General features: G+C 42.2%; 7 protein-coding genes across 7 annotated transcripts; 3 read left to right on the top strand and 4 right to left on the bottom strand.

The window, feature by feature from the left end:
• The first annotated feature begins 469 nt into the window (after positions 1 to 469).
• OGAPODRAFT_16626 (uncharacterized protein) lies at positions 470 to 3,181 on the top strand. Its single transcript, XM_018354558.1, has one exon. It carries the CDS (start codon positions 571 to 573, stop codon positions 2,155 to 2,157), a length of 1,587 nt encoding a protein of 528 aa, XP_018210823.1. The 5' UTR covers positions 470 to 570; the 3' UTR covers positions 2,158 to 3,181.
• On the bottom strand, positions 470 to 5,227 carry OGAPODRAFT_82696 (uncharacterized protein). Its single transcript, XM_018356633.1, has 3 exons — positions 4,850 to 5,227; positions 4,135 to 4,195; positions 470 to 3,048 (listed from the first exon to the last, which is right to left on the bottom strand). The coding sequence occupies exons 1-3, from the start codon at positions 4,902 to 4,904 to the stop codon at positions 2,154 to 2,156; spliced, it is 1,011 nt and encodes a 336-aa protein (XP_018210822.1). The 5' UTR covers positions 4,905 to 5,227; the 3' UTR covers positions 470 to 2,153.
• A 1,350-nt stretch (positions 5,228 to 6,577) lies between these two features.
• On the top strand, positions 6,578 to 8,744 carry OGAPODRAFT_16625 (uncharacterized protein). The gene has a single exon (XM_018354557.1). It carries the CDS (start codon positions 7,107 to 7,109, stop codon positions 7,749 to 7,751), a length of 645 nt encoding a protein of 214 aa, XP_018210820.1. The 5' UTR covers positions 6,578 to 7,106; the 3' UTR covers positions 7,752 to 8,744.
• OGAPODRAFT_41426 (uncharacterized protein) lies at positions 7,771 to 8,640 on the bottom strand (the record flags this gene model as incomplete). Its single annotated transcript, XM_018355416.2, has 1 exon — positions 7,771 to 8,640. A coding segment is annotated over one exon (870 nt), but the record flags the coding sequence as incomplete, so codon positions are not given.
• A 171-nt stretch (positions 8,745 to 8,915) lies between the features above and the next one.
• OGAPODRAFT_76765 (uncharacterized protein) lies at positions 8,916 to 11,878 on the top strand. Its single transcript, XM_018356224.1, has one exon. It carries the CDS (start codon positions 8,939 to 8,941, stop codon positions 10,115 to 10,117), a length of 1,179 nt encoding a protein of 392 aa, XP_018210819.1. The 5' UTR covers positions 8,916 to 8,938; the 3' UTR covers positions 10,118 to 11,878.
• OGAPODRAFT_16624 (uncharacterized protein) lies at positions 8,931 to 11,878 on the bottom strand. Its single transcript, XM_018354556.1, has one exon. It carries the CDS (start codon positions 11,752 to 11,754, stop codon positions 10,162 to 10,164), a length of 1,593 nt encoding a protein of 530 aa, XP_018210818.1. The 5' UTR covers positions 11,755 to 11,878; the 3' UTR covers positions 8,931 to 10,161.
• A 102-nt stretch (positions 11,879 to 11,980) lies between these two features.
• OGAPODRAFT_16623 (uncharacterized protein) lies at positions 11,981 to 14,712 on the bottom strand. The gene has a single exon (XM_018354555.1). It carries the CDS (start codon positions 14,515 to 14,517, stop codon positions 12,040 to 12,042), a length of 2,478 nt encoding a protein of 825 aa, XP_018210817.1. The 5' UTR covers positions 14,518 to 14,712; the 3' UTR covers positions 11,981 to 12,039.
• Between the last annotated feature and the right edge of the window lie 881 nt (positions 14,713 to 15,593).

Here is a 15,593-nt window from a genome sequence, read left to right as displayed (position 1 = left end):
AACGTTTCATCTTCTCTGCCGTCTTGCTGAAAAGTCGTGTCAGCTTTGTCTCCATGGTACCGAGCCGCGAGATGGTGGTCGAGGACGACATTGTTCGATGCAGAGAAGAGTGCGAGGCGGTATCCTGTTGCGGATCCTGGCTGTTGCGGACATTGTTAAATTCTACATTGGAGACTGCATTTTGCTGAAGGAAGGATGTTGCTGAATCATTACCCAATGTGTAACTGAATGTGCTGTTGCTGCGCTGTTTGGGATCTCCATCGAACCGAGTGGACCCAGAACTATTATTTCGTCTATGGGACATAATCAATAATCAAATTCAAGAGATTTATTTTTCTTATTCCTTCCCTGATGGATCCTATCGCAATCCACGAAAATTACATTCACCGAGATTCCATCTCGAGTGGTGAATCTGGCCAACTGAACCGGCCAGAGGTTACAAGGCTGGCCGCACAGAAATCGCAGGTCTCGCTCGTATCCAATTCCTTGGTTTTGGCGCGTCCTCCAGAAAGCACTAGTGGTGTCACGTTCGTCTGTTCCCAGCCAGACAACGCCAGTATAGCGGCCAGCATGGAGGCTAGCATCAGTGGGACCATATTCAGTGACAGCGAGACTGCGTTTAATAGTCTTCCAGAGAGCCAGCCAACAATTGACCTGGGTTTCAGGCCGCAAAAGGCAGACATGAACGACAACGAAAATGCCTTCTTCGTGCAAAACAAGCATTTTTTCATTCTATCGGTCGCTGGTAAGCCAATCTACTCGATGCACGGATCCGATGAGATTCTCACGGTACACGCAGGCATAATTCAGACTATAGTTTCGTATTTCGAGTTTAACCCGGACGGCGAGACGGAACAGCTGCGCACGTTCACATCTGGCGGCGAGCAAAAAACACGCTTCTGTTTCCTGAACAAAGCGCCAATCATTCTGATGGCCATTTCGTCTCTTGATGAAACTGAGCTACAGATGAACCAGCAGCTGGATTTTCTCTACAACTTTCTTCTCACGATCCTGAGCAAGCCTCACATAGACAAAGTATTCCGAAAGAGAGAGAATTTTGACCTCCGAAAACTGCTAGGAAAAGCCGATATAGCCTGTTTGGACTCGATATGCAACGATTTGGCGAATTTCAACAACCCAGGGCTTATCATTGGTGGTTTAGAATGCCTCAGAATGCGCAAATCCGTGAGAAGACGAATCGAAAATGTGTTGCTTGCCGAGAGGTCAGAAAACCTGTTGTATGCACTGCTGGTGGCTCCTGGCGGAAGACTGATCACTGTGTTACGTCCACGTCGACATACTTTACATACATCGGATCTACAATTGCTATTTTCCATGATTTTCAACACGAACACGTTCAGATCGACACCTGAGGAAAACGAAATTCAACAGCTTGCATCTAATGAAGAGTTCTGGGTTCCAGTGTGCTTCCCAAAATTCAACCCTAACGGATTTCTCTACTCATTTATTCAATTTGTGGATCTGAAAGACGAGAAATTAATGTACCTACATGATTTGAACATGAGTGCGCTGCAACAGGACGGGAATCCGGACTCTAGCAAAATTACTGTCATACTAGTGAGCGCATACAAGGACAGTTTTTTCGAGATGAGAAAGATCGCGACCTCCATTATCAAGTCTCTGAAGCTCAATAGAACAATATACAGAAACCTTTTCAAAGCAGTCGTTGGCACTCAAGGAGCTAACGGGGAAACGGGGGCAGGCTCAGGAAAGGTGGACCCAGTGGAGATACCAGCGCCTTTAGTTCAGCATTTTGTGTTTAAAAGCAAAAAACATACGCAGTTTGTGTTTTCTAGACTAGCACATCTGCGGGAGCCTGACGAAAATATGAGGGGACAATTGATGATGCTCTATGCGCAATTACACTCGCGCTTTTCTGGTGCTTCTCGAATCACAGGCTCGCAGCAGGATTCGGATTTTTTGGATGAGAGCCATTTTATCAATCTGGTTAGATGGAAACATCACAACGATAACTTAGTCGGTTTCTTGATTACCACCACCAATTATGAGCTTTACTTACTCACAAACGGAGGCATTATGGACAAAAAAGTGCTTTTACGCTCATGCAAAAATATAATCAAGTGGTGCCAAAAAAATCAAGATCGTCTGTTCATCTCCGGAGGTGCAGTGTTTTAATGAGTGATTATTCCAGAAGTGTGACAGTATTTATATGATTCGGTCAACCCTTTGAAGTGAGAATATGCACTCAATACCACAAGAACGTGGAAAATCTGGTGGGAGTTTCCCCACAAATCGAAAGCGCCTGGAAAATGTCTCTCTGGTGTCCGCATAGCATATATAATAGCACCTGAAATATATCCCACGCCTTCTAATAAAACGAATCCCAACCCCGCGCGGTTCCAAACCTCCCCAAAACCATACATCCATAAACCATAACCGATTGGGACCACGCTGGAAACCCCGAATATGATAAACATGGTAGCTCGGAAAGTTCTCCATTCTGGTTCTCTAAAGCGTGGATTGAGAGTGAGCACCAAGCAAATCGTTCCTTGAATACCAACGAACAGGAGACACAACCAATATGCTGTCCGGTCGTCGTAAAGAGAGTAGTGAATAATGCCAACCATAGATGTTACAATCAGACTAATTATCCCCACATAATCCAATGAGGAGCCCCATTTCATGATTCTGTGCGAATGACATTTGGTAGCATGGAAAGCAGCAGACAGTGTAAGGCATGAGACAAAGCCAAAAAAGAACAAATAAAACATAAAGTTATCTATCTTTGAGGTTGTTTCGTAAACCGGCACATCCATAATCCATGTGGGCACTGAGCTGATCAACCTGTTGCGTGCTACCAACCACGGAGACGCAAGCAATAGCGCAAATGGAAGGAGAAATCCAGGTATCAGATGCGTGAAGATATTGACTGTCTCGTTGTGTAGGAAGAAAAGGGAATCAAAACAACCTTTAAAGCTGTTGGTTTCCCGCACATAGCCAGATCTGATATAATGGTTGTCCTGTTGCCATAGAGGGATCTCATCAAAAAAGTATTTTCCCTGCTTTCTGGGTATGGCAACCAATGGCGTATTCTCTGAAGAAATTGTCGCAGTTTGCGTGTTGGTAGAGCGTCGTTTATGTGCCATCGTCCCGGACACTAAGTTTTTAGTAAATGATAAAGCCGATTTGAATTGTTGGGTGTGTAAAGATGTCCTTTGTATGACTACCCGATGAAGCAAATAAATATATATTTTTCATGTGTCGGTCGTGGTTGTGCCAAGTTTTGTCAAAAAATCGAAGAAATTAGTTATCAATAGAAGTGATTCTCAACTGCGAGCATCATGAGTACTTTGAAATGGGGGAGACGGTATTTGGCTACAAACATAGGTACTCCACTTAAGAACATTCAGACTGGAGTGATTTTATCGAGAGTTCCGCAAGTCACACCCGAGGTGACTGATTTTGAGCAAAAATTTTACAAATATCAAGATGAGCTCGAAAGAAGACTCATGTGGACTTTTCCAAAATGGTTCTATTTCAAAAGGGGTACTGTCGCCGAGCGAGAGTTTTCCCGAGCTCAGAAATATCCCTTGCCAGCAAGGGATGGTGTATGGTTCCCAAAAGGAAAACCGGAAATTAGACACGGAAGAGACAGAAGATTCAAAGAAAACATCGTGCTACCCAAGGCTGAGGTGGATGAAAATGAGAGCGAATCGTCTGCAACACAGATAGAAAATTTGGATGATGCTAGCAGGCCCATCAAACCGTTGCCTAGAGTCACGGAAGCTGACAAAAATAACGACCAGCATTCTCTGGAAAGAAAACTCTCAAGGACGTTGTACCTACTTGTCAGACAAAACAACATGTGGAAGTTTCCTGCTTTCGCAGTTCCAGACGACTCCAAACCACTACACATGGTTGCAGAAGAAGGTTTAAAAAACTTGGGAGGAGAAAAGCTCAACATTTGGATTGTCTCCCATACCCCAACAGCATTATTGAAGTTTTCGAATGGCAAGCTTGTTCATGATTTACCTCAAGATGGTATTCGAGAATACTTAATCAAATCTCACATTATTGCGGGACAGTTCCAACTAAACAAAATTGACGGTTGTGAAGAATATAAATGGCTTACGAGAGAGGAAATTGAGCAACTGGTAGACCCTGCTTACTTCGAGAAAATTGACTGTCTTCTCTCCAAAGTTTGATGATCTCCCTGTACATAAAATATAGCAGGAGTGGGGTGTAGATAATATAGTATATTTTTATTACAAAATAAAGTTGATCAGAATCTGAAGTCAAGAAATAGAAGTTTGATCTTCTAAATGGCTTCCAACGGCGAAAAAAAAGACCCACATCCGGCGCCAGGAGTCTTGGGATCTTCAGATGTTGCATTTCACCTTTCTGAAGACCGTGTGGTCAAATTGATTGCAGTGGGACTAAAAGAAGCATCTACTGATTCTCCAAGTTTTAGGGCTTCTGTCAACTACATGAATTCCGAAATTACATCCTATCACCTTTTGATCAAAAAAACGATCGATTATCTCAAACGATTCGTAGCTGCATGTACTGCCTTGCAAGGCGTGAGTTCCGAATTTCAAACGATATTCCCTTCGATAAGTCAAAATAGCCTTGTTAACAGAGACATTGCGAAAACATGCATTGAGCGAACCTCACAAGATGTGAATGAGGTATTGGGTTTTATCAATGGCGCCCTTGCTTTCAAGAAGGAACCCATACAGAATTTACTGAATCTTGATGGAGATTTTGCTGCGTATTTTGAACTACGCCATGCTTTCGAGGGTATCCAAGCTAAATATGACTCATATCTCGATAAGTTTGTTGCTCAGCCTAAAACTCTGGATCCTACAACTGCCAGAGAAGACGCCCAACAACTCTTTGAGCTTCGAAAGCAATACATCCATATATCGCTAAGCATATGGATTTCCATCACTAAACTAAAACACAAGGTCAGTTCTGTACTTGTCGACGTCTGTGACACTATGAGGAATTCTTCAGAGCAGTCAAGAAATCTGGCTGAATTCCTAGGATTGGAAGAGTCCTCCAAAAAGGTAGAGCGAGCTAAGTACTTCATGGACTTGCAGGCGCGCTCACATAAAAGCTTATTGAAGGATCTGCTCTCTGCTCGGAGGACCTCAGAGGAAAGTGTGATAAATATTTGCACTCCCTCGAATGATCTTGATTCTTATATGCCGGCGACCATCAACATGGCGCACCTCACAGATACGGATATGGAGCAATACGAGAAACACGGTTGGGTGTTTCTTAAAAGCAAAAAAATTAATTCAAAAGAAATCGTTTGGATCAAAAGATGGCTTTTCATCAAAGGTGATTTGTTTGGGTTTCTCTCGATAAGTACATCTGGTACCTACGTTGAAGAATCTGACAAAATTGGCATTTTATTGGCTAATGTTCGCTACAAGCCTGAAGAAGACCGCAAATTTTGTTTTGAAATTAAGACTCTACAGACAGAGGTCACAATCCAAGTTGAAACTTTGGGCGAGCTAAAAAGCTGGCTTTCTGTTTTCCACACCGTGAAAATGTCGGCTCTGCAGCGCAACAGTACGGTATCCATGTCAAGATACGAGCCAATGTTGGACCTATTCGCGCTTGAGCCCGTAGTTGAAAAAGATCTCGAGCTCGTCAACTTACCAAGTACAAAGCCAGAAAATGCGCAAAGGTTGTTGAATAAGACTCTTCCTAGCTTGAAAGTGGACGTCGACATTAGCGCTCCGTTGGTCACGGAGCTAACCAATCTTGCTTGTTTGTCTCATTTATATCTAACCTCGCCAAAAGTTCCTTCTGCCTTTACTGCAAATGTTTGGGGGTTTGTCAACTGGGGATTATATTATGCCATTAAGAATCGCAACGATACCCTTGAAATAGCCACCAAGATGCACTCAAGCACGCTGAATTCCATTAACTTGCGGTATCCTGCATCTTATCCAATTGAGTTGAGGCAACTGGATCTTCAACTGCGATCTCTTTTTGAATCTTATATTAATACAAACGAATTTGTTTTGGTGGCATTCAGAGCATTTTGGTCGGCTAACTCGAAACAGGAGCTGTTTTGTCATCTTTATGTCACTGAAAGCCATATATACGTTTACACCACAAACTGCGGATTGGTCTCAATTTCTCTCTTCAAATTGACAAACTTTCTTTATGTTGATTCGGTCCAGAAGGCGAGCTATGACTTGCTGCGACTCTATACTGTTAGTGGAGTGTCCACCAAAATGAAGCTCTGCCTGGAGCCCGGAGACTTGGTCAAAGACCAAGTCAATTATCTAATATCCTTGAAGAAATCATCAGTGAGCAAACCTCTCGAAATGATAATAGATGAACTGACCAAGATAAAACAAGTTCATTCAAAATCTAAGCCCAAGGGCCTTTCCTCAGACCCTCTAACAATTCCGCAAAATTCAGAAGGGGAAAAGTCTATCGTCACGATTGCTTCATCTGCAGATATGGACACGAACATGAAACTTAACTACAATGAGGATATGCATCTCATATGGATACAGAAGTATGACTTACCTGCAAAAGCTCTGTTCCATGTCTTGGTGGGCGATCAGTCATTTTTGTTGCAATCTATGCTTCCCTTTGCCCAACTTTCTGTAGACACAGGAACACAGCATACTGTCTGGAGATGTGACTCGCAACAGAAGCTCACACGGATTATTTGGAGTCCAACAATGGAATTACTGTCGGCTGAGCAGCGAATCGAATCCATGTTGAACAACAAATATTATAATTTCACGCAAAGCACTCCATACTTGTATCTTCCTTTTGGAAGCGCTGGACGCCTCATCATTAGATTCATTATCTTCAACACAGATTCGCGCTCCTCAAAATTACTGGTTTATTATAAGGTAATGAGAAACAGAAATATCCTAGAGATATTTAGCTCGTTTTTTTTCAGACAGGTGATCTTGTTCCAAATCGATGATCTTCATAAGCATCTCTTGGCGGCCATACAGAGCTTGGCTAACGAAAACCGCAAAATTGCATCTGCGATAAAACTTTACGGGCCCATTACGAAGTTTGATGCCGATGAGTTGACCGAGGAGGAAGTCAGGTTCGACAAAGACATCAAGCACATTAAAATGGAATTCTTGCTTAATCTGGTTTTACAAAAGCTCAACTTGGAATTCGATAAGCTCCTTCATGTGGCTGCAAAACTACTCATGAATTTACTTTTCTCGACATATAAGAATTTTCAGCTCCATTGGCTTCTAATCTTATCTTTAGGCATCTCGCTTATCTTCAATGTTTATTTCGCGGGTAAAAGTACCCATGCGTACTGGGTTGAACATAACACCGAAAAATATGTGAATTCGCTGGTTCAGAAACCAACACTGATGAAAAGAGTGATTTCAATCGATGATATACAAGATTTCGCACACAACACGAGCGTACAGCTGTCCTATAATGCTTCTGAGTCTCAGTGCTTTCTGGAGTTTCGGAAGCAGGCCGCCGTTGGCGAAATCTCTCTACCCACTGAAAGCAAGGTACAATCTCGTCTGGTGGAGTTTGGCTTGCAAAGAAATGAACTTCTAACTGAACTGGGGATAGTGAATGCTGCAGAACGAGCCTACCTTGTGTCTGAATGGAGACGCTGGGTTTTTGCTGAGCACCGGAATTGCGAGATTGCTCGTACTAGATACCCTCAAAAATACGACGAGCAGCTGTCACGGTATTGCGAATCGGCAAAAGCCGAAATGGATTACATATCGCACGTGCTGTTATGAATGTAAATAAAGAAGATCTTCAGAAACCTTTTTTTGCCAGATTGTCCGCGATATCCAAGTAAAGCGCTACCGGATTGAAGGTCCCTGTTCCGATTGCGATTTTGAAACGTTTCGAGATGTTCATCCAGTTTATCAAATCCAAATGATCCACATTCTCTAGACTACCCAAATCTTCTCCCCATCTAGCACTCCTGATGCTCACCAGTCCATCGTTTGGACCTTCTTTTGGATACACCATTTTCCATGTAGGATAGAAAAAGTTAAATATTCTTGGTGTGAAAGATGCACCATAGCTGAAGTATTTGACATTTGGGTCGTCTGTAATATGTCTATTAAGGCGAGCACAACTTTCGAGAGTAAGCTCTTTCAGGGATGGAAAGAAGCTGTCAATAATGCTGGTCGGAATGAGTTGAATTATGCGATCGGCAGCGTAGCTACCTCTATGGGGAGTCGACACCGTTGTCAATGACACCACCTCAAAATTCTCCTGTTCATAAGCAGAAATAAGGTAGCGACAATCAAGACCTCCCATGGAATGGGCAATCAGGTTGACTTTGACAGGCTGTTCTGCATTTGGAAAACGTTTGGATATTTTTTGTTTTATGAATTCGTTTAATATTTTAGATCTTGTTTCAATGGTAGCGAATGGGGGTACTTTGGCCACCAAAACCTGACACCCACGCACCAGTAACTCCTTGCGAATTCCATGCCAGTATTCGAACAACTCAATTCTTGTGTCCGCCTCTTGTGCCATTTTCTTTGCAGATGCTTCTTTAATCTTAGCTTTGTGAAAAAGCTTGACAGCAGGTAAGCTCACGAGACTGTCAAAGCCTGAAAACCCATGGCAAAGAACGACTGGATATTTCGGGACCTGATAGTCATCTCGTATAGTGTTGAACTTGTACAGTTGTGAAGTTGTTTGACTTAGATTTTCTTTCGTTCTTTTGATTTCCGGCTGATGAGACCCATATCGATAGAACGCCAGTGAAAAGCGGGAAGACTGTGGAATAGGCCAGTTGTTAATTTTCATCTTCTATATTTCAAATGCGGACCATGTTCAGGGCAGCTGGGTTATTTATCGCTGTTAGTTCTCAATAAAAACTCTTCGGACTTAAATTTGAAAATTAACTTGCTAGATTACCGGGCAGTGAAATAACAACTGTTATCCTATCCTTTAAGCATTCTTCATGACCATAATGCTTCTCCTTGGTTTCATACTCCTACTACCTTTCGTTCAGGCAACGATACAACTGGATGACAGCGTATCACACTACGATATTATGATAGCATCAAATTCAACGAGACCATTGGTTGCGAGTTCAAGTGTCAAGTTCAAACACTTTGATCAACTTTACTATTGCCATTTTGTGGGGAATGCTGATCAAAAAGACCTTTCTTTGAGCGAAAGTAGTTACCAGTCAGATCTTGAGAGTACTGTGGCCACTTTATGGTCGTTGGGAGACACCTATGCAAAAGAGAATAAGATGAAATGTCTTTATCAATCATCCAGTGATTATTGGAAGTACAGCTTTTGTCTCGATGGCAATATCACACAATTTAGAGGGTTTAAGAAACTTTTTGGAGTATCCACTGATACATCTTTAATAGACCCAGACAAGCCCTTCTTCACCTTGGGAAGCTTCGAGAACGCAAATAAAAAAGATTATACTAATTTCAATTTAGTTTCAAACTATGATGGTCCGATCTATCTTGAGCAAACCATTGGCGGAGGAGATATTTGTGATAAGACAGGCAAACAAAGGATCTCTACCATTCGATATCGCTGCGATGAGGCTCACCCAGGAGCTAAATTACTATCGGTGAGAGAAATCAAAACCTGCCGCTACGAAGTTCAGGTTTATCTTCCTGAAATCTGTAGTTCTCCCTTGTTCAAAAGTCGGCCTTCGAAAAAAGAGCAAGTGTTCTGTGAAGCTGAGGATACTGCTGTATCTTCAAAACCAAAAATTTTGGACATCAAGTCTGTCAACCTCATTCCTCTTGGATATGGCGTTTATCTGGGACTAGACGAAACAAATCCGGAGCGACCTAATGTTCTAATAACCAACAAACGAGTTCCTAATATTAATAGCTCCGAGATTATTCATGAATTACTTGGCGATGCAGCAAAGGCGTTTGCAAATCTAATTTCAAAGTCCTTGATATTTCATCCTGACCAAACCGAGCCAGGACGACATGTATCTGGCAAAGACTCTTTTACTTATACCACGTCAATATTTGGCGTAGGGGGAGTACATCTATTCGATATGATGATACTACAGGACGAACGTGGCAAGATTGTCGCTCAGTTAATTTCTGATGGCACACCACCCAAAAACTTTATCGAATTCAATGGTGTTGAAGTATGATCAAGCAAATTATACCCTAAGATAAATGACTTCTGGAAGTAAATTCAGCGGCGCCTTTTCATTGGTCTGTTGTAAGTTGCCATTTGCACGGCCTGCGAGTTGTGAGCATCGCTCATCATTGATGATGGTAACGAACCGTTGTAATTGTGTTGCAGCACTGGTATTTTAGAACTTGGTTCAATTTCTAAACTCCGTGGTTGAACATTTTTGTGCTTTATTATTCCCGTTATCATGCGCCTTAGCTGGTTAAATCTAATAGTCTCGATCTTACTCGGCTTGAATATCTCCCTTTTACCAGCTGCGCCGCCTCTAAAACGTTCACGTCTTAGCTGGTTCAATTCTAATAAGAGCTTGGTGATCGTTTTTTGGGCACAATTATCATTGACAGCTTGCTGCTCGTCTTCATCAATTACATTTCCAGCATTCCATTGGATGATTTTTTCTAAATCTATTGGTCCCGAATCCAGTTCAATATCTTCCTCGCTAGCTTCGTCTATACCATTTTGAGTCTGATCGTGCTCTACCTGGTCAGCCGGAATGCTAGCATCCACGATTGCTGGTTCTGCCTTTATGGTTTCTTGCTCCATTGCAACCTGCAACTTTCCTGCTCCATTTGTAGCGCATGTAATTGCTGGTGACTTCCCAGCATCAACTTCGTTTTCTTCATTTTGCTCCTTCTCAAGTTGTTTTTTGATCTCCAATACTCTTTTGAGGCCATAGTGCTGCAGCCATATAAGACCTTTCCACTCATTGGAAATGATAGACCGACTTTCGTCATACATTGGTGCAAAAGAGAAAGCATCATCGTTAAATCCATGCTTGATCCATTGAGAGACAGGAATATTGTACCAATTTGGATGGAAACTTTGTGAGAGGATCTCCGTTGGCAGAGCTTGCTGGTTGATCGGAGTCTGACATAACTGCGATAAATTTTCTGATTTTGAACCTAAGAGACTTGGAACAACTGTCAAGGTTTCAACGGGTACGTCATCATCCAAATTCGGCTTTCTGTCGTCCAACTCAGAGATGCGCTTGTTCAACGAGGAGAAGAAAGGAACGCCATTAGCCGCCGTTAACAAAAGTGCATCACCCGACTTGTTGAAATAGGAAGTGGTTATTAGCTCGAAGTCGCGGACGATGGCTTTTCTCAGACTCGTTCTTATATCATCTTCATTTTCTATCTCCTGTTTATTTGCCTTCTGCTTAATCTCATTACGAAAAGATCTTCTAGTTTCTCTCTCTTGTAGAACCACTGTACTATCAAGTCGTAGGCTTTCCTTTAACAAAAGCTCCACGGCAATATGATAAAAACGATCAATTTGCACATGATCAGCTTCTGAGTTTTTGCTCGAATAAGCAATCAATGATGCAATCTTTATGTCATGGTAAATTTGATAGATGGACTCGTACTCAGCAGAATCGAATTTGTCTTCAATGCTGACATCCTTAGTAAAGTCGTTTCCAGTCAAATCCAAAAAGTTAAGGAAATTACTTGTTATTTGCTTCGGATCGTTTTCGAAAAACTTATCATTTTTTGGTAATTGAATGGAGAGGACTTCGTGAGTATCTATCTCTTTTAAAACTTTTACGAGATCTGTGAAGAAAAGGTTGAACCTTAGTCTGTCGTCTTTCCTCATCTTCACCACAAGAGCTTCTCCAGTTGCTGACAACAATCAATTTGTATTCACACCTTGATCCTATGGGTTGGTGTCTTACTTAATGATACTTCAAAAGATAATTTCCCGGTAGTGTGGTGAAACCTGTGTGATTGATGTCCCTTTTGAATATCACTTTAGACAGTTGTACAAACTTTCTTTTACGTTACCTAATTGTGTAAATAAATTTTCGACGTTATTAGGGAGTATTATTAGTACCTACACTACCTTCACACAGCCGAAAATATTGGTAATAGATTATGACCCTTATCGTTTGATGACCCAGTTTCCCCTAACTTTGCTTTGGCGAACCTTAATTGCCGGGAGGTCCCAACCTACTCCACCGGTTCCTATATTGGCACCCATTCTAGGTACAACATAACACTCTCTCTCTGTTTGACTGATCTCTTTCGGAGCATATGGGTGGCCTAATGGCTTAGAGTATGTTATCAAACCTGAACTGGCGGCCACGTTTGCCAGTGCGCGACCTCCGATATCTGTAAGCGGTCGCATTCTTAATTTGCTTGTTGCAGATGCATTGTTAGTGGTAAGTGACTGATAAACTAGGTAAGATGGTGGCAGTTCACCACACTTGGATAGAACGGAATTTGGATGAATATAAACAAAGCGGTCCGAATTAGATTCACTTGTAGGCATCAAAGTAAGGTATTGAATTGCCGTAATTGGTGCATTGTTAGGTATTTTGACATTTTTATCCACGATGTCTGCGCGCACGGCAACGTGGTCGATAAAACCTGCTGTTATCATCTGTTTGATTGCTTCCACTTGTACCTTCGTAGGTGGACTGAGCATTAATTCTTCATCTTTGACCAGAGAGGAAGCAGCTATAGAGTCTTTGCTGAGATTCACTTTAGCGATGTAAGTCAGCTGCTTTCTCAGCTTCACTATTTCATCCATGATTTTGGGTCTCAGAAAGTTGTCTTCAAAAAACTTCTCACGATCAGCCCTGGGAATATGATCTTGTGCACAAATCGCTGACAGCATTTGCAATCCGTCGCTGAATTTATCTAGTTTGGTGAACAATTGGCGTGATTTGTTAAACTTCGCCAACTGCTGTTTCCTCCACTCATTCTCGTCGTCATCTTCTCCCCTTGGAATAATTTCTGACTCGCTGATAAACGGGTCACCGACTGATAAGCCAGACACCACAGCAATGATATATGGCAAACAGCCTTGTTGGTTCGCCACAAGGAGCATTTTAGCAAACCGGGGGCTTAGCGGGAAATGGCTCATTTTTTGACCAAGCTTGGTTATTATCATGCGATCGTCCAGTGCACCTAAATGCTGAAGCAGTTTTTCGGCTTTTCTAAGAGAGTCTCTAGTAGGCGGTGTGACAAAAGGGAAATTGGTGATATTATCTATTCCCATGCTTTTCATCGTCAAAACAACGCTCTCCACCGGCATTCTAAGAATTTCAGGTTTGGAGAATTGTGCGAATTCGCTCTCATAGATTGCTGAGGAGAACAGTCTGTAACAGTGGCCCGGTCCTGTTCTTCCGGCTCTTCCAGCACGTTGATCGGCACTGGCCTTGGATATCCAGTTGATTTCATATGATTGAACTCCTGTTGCTTCGTTGAAAGTTCTCTCCTTCGACCTTCCGCAATCAACCACATATCTAATGTCCGGAATTGTTAGCGATGTTTCTGCGATATTGGTAGCGACAACGCACAGCCGTGCGCCTTTTGGGGGATGCTCAAAAATCTTCATCTGTTCTTTTGTAGGAAGTAAGGAATAGAGGGGTAGTACATACAGTGGGTCTTCTGTCGTTTGTCCTTCCTCTAGAGTCTCCTCGAAACCTTCTTCTTCTCCCTCCTCCTCATCATCTTCATTGGAAGATTCCTCACTGAAGTCGTCGATCATGTCATTGACAGAAAAGTCTACCTCTTCAGCTTCCATATCAGCATTTCTGGAATCAACCTTGACTTCTGCAACATCGTCATAGTTGTTCCCTCTTTTAAAAGGGAATCGCTTTCTCAGCCGCCTGACCATTTCATTGATTTCTCCTTTTCCTGTCAAAAAAACCAATATTCCACCAGGTGGAAGCTTCGAGTGAATCTTGCAAGTTTTTCTGAAGGCCTCTTCGTTATAGTTAAATGCTGTTCTTCTGTTGAAATGAATAGAGACAGGATACTGTCGAGCTTGAACGTTTATGATCGGCGGTGGTGAACTAAATAGGCTCTTATTCTCGCTGAAGTCTGACACTCTTAGGGTTGCAGACATAATAATCAGTTTTAGTGGCCTGTATTTGGCTGGATCTTTGCAGCTCCAGTCTCTCCGAAGTTTCATAACCCTGCTCAACATTCCTATGAGGATGTCAGTGTTGATGTTTCTTTCATGAGCTTCATCGATGATTAATGCCGAGTACTTTGTTAAAAGAAAATCTGACATCATTTCTCTCAAAAGAACACCATCAGTCATGAATTTGATAGATGTCTCTTCATCCACCGAGGCGTCAAACCTTATTTGATGACCAACTCTTTTTTTATAGTTGCCAAGTTCCCGCCCAACTCTTTCAGCCATAGCAACCGCAGCAACTCTTCTTGGTTGGGTGATTCCAATCATACCCGGAGTATCAGAATCTGGACTTCCATAACCAGACTCAAAAAGGAACTGTGGAACCTGAGTGGTCTTACCGGATCCTGTCTCACCACATATAATTACGCAATCATTGTGATGTATTGCTTCCAAGATTCTATGCTCCTCCTCAAAAACGGGCAGCTGCATTCTCGATTTCTGTACACTGTCATCTCTTTGAACATCTAAAGTGACTATTTTTCTCTGTAGTCCCTCATTAATCGGAATGTAATCTCTGTCCAAATCATCATCTAGATCTTCTTGTCGAGCTAAGGGCGTGTAGGCTTTTTGTGGTGCTAAGGGTGTAACGAATTCTGGTATACCTTCCATTTTCTTGACCTGGGCTTCGGCCCATTCTTTAAAACTCTGTGCACGTTTGCTGTGTACCTTATGGTTCTTCCCTATCTCTTCTTCTTCTTCTTCTTCTTCTTCTTCTTCTTCTTCTTCTTCTTCTTCTTCTTCTTCTTCTTCTTCTTCTTCTTCTTCTTCTTCTTCTTCTCCGTCTTCTCCTTCCCTTGCTTGCTTCTCTACATTTTCTGAGTTTTCTCCGGTCTCCTCGACATCATGACCGGACACATCATCATCATCATCATCATCATCATCATTATCATCATCATCACTGGCAAAATCCAGTTTGTCCTCGTCAGCCTTTTTCTTCGACCTTTCGAGCTCAAGCCTGACCCTCCAGCTATAATTTTTTGTTCTTTTCTTCTTGGTTGCCTTTTTATGGCTTGCAAATTCAAATCCAGATGCCAAATTCGTTGAAATCAAGATTTTATTTTTGATCTCGGTTTGAGTGTCCGTATGTTTTACTTGTTCCTCTTCATGGTCCCATTCTTTCGCCATTCTCTGCTCGAAAAGAATTTCCTGTGAATCCTTGTCTCCATTTCCCTTACTCTCTTTCTCCAGTGCTTCCAAGAAGAGTTCTCGTTTGGTTTGGTGAGTCCCTGTTCCTATAAGTTTTGCAGATTTGAGAACGCTAGAATCTATCCTAGTCTGGCTGAGCTTCTGAAGAAGGATTTCCCTCTCCTCTCTTTTCATCTGGTGCTCAATATACTTGTCAAGCCGTTTCTTTTTTTGCTTTGAAAGCTTCTCTTTATGCTGTTCTAATAAGCTTTCTTTCAGTTTTCTTTTTCTCTTGACCTTCTCGCGCTCTAGAATTGCAATGGCTTGCGGATCCTCGCTCTCCTCTTCTATCGCTTGTTCATTATTATCATCGGTTGAAG

The sequence above is a fragment of the Ogataea polymorpha genome, assembly GCF_001664045.1.
Source record: "Ogataea polymorpha strain NCYC 495 leu1.1 chromosome Unknown OGAPOscaffold_4, whole genome shotgun sequence".
NCBI lineage: Eukaryota > Fungi > Ascomycota > Pichiomycetes > Pichiales > Pichiaceae > Ogataea > Ogataea polymorpha.
Note: the sequence above shows the minus strand (reverse complement) of the source record. Positions and strands in the feature narration are given on the sequence as shown.

Coding starts and splice junctions, on each gene's coding strand:
- OGAPODRAFT_16624 (XM_018354556.1), bottom strand. CDS start 11,754: ATGAGGAAAGACGACAGACTAAGGTTCAACCTTTTCTTCACAGATCTC.
- OGAPODRAFT_16623 (XM_018354555.1), bottom strand. CDS start 14,517: ATGCAGCTGCCCGTTTTTGAGGAGGAGCATAGAATCTTGGAAGCAATA.
- OGAPODRAFT_82696 (XM_018356633.1), bottom strand. CDS start 4,904: ATGGATGTATTGCTTTCGAAGCTCAAAGAGTTGTTGGGCGTCTTCTCT. Junction 4,196..4,849: donor GGGCGTCTTCTCTGGCAGTT/GTAGGATCCAGA, acceptor TTTTATGTACAG/GGAGATCATCAAACTTTGGA. Junction 3,049..4,134: donor GAAGTAAGCAGGGTCTACCA/GTTGCTCAATTT, acceptor TGCCATACCCAG/AAAGCAGGGAAAATACTTTT.
- OGAPODRAFT_76765 (XM_018356224.1), top strand. CDS start 8,939: ATGACCATAATGCTTCTCCTTGGTTTCATACTCCTACTACCTTTCGTT.
- OGAPODRAFT_16626 (XM_018354558.1), top strand. CDS start 571: ATGGAGGCTAGCATCAGTGGGACCATATTCAGTGACAGCGAGACTGCG.
- OGAPODRAFT_16625 (XM_018354557.1), top strand. CDS start 7,107: ATGGAATTCTTGCTTAATCTGGTTTTACAAAAGCTCAACTTGGAATTC.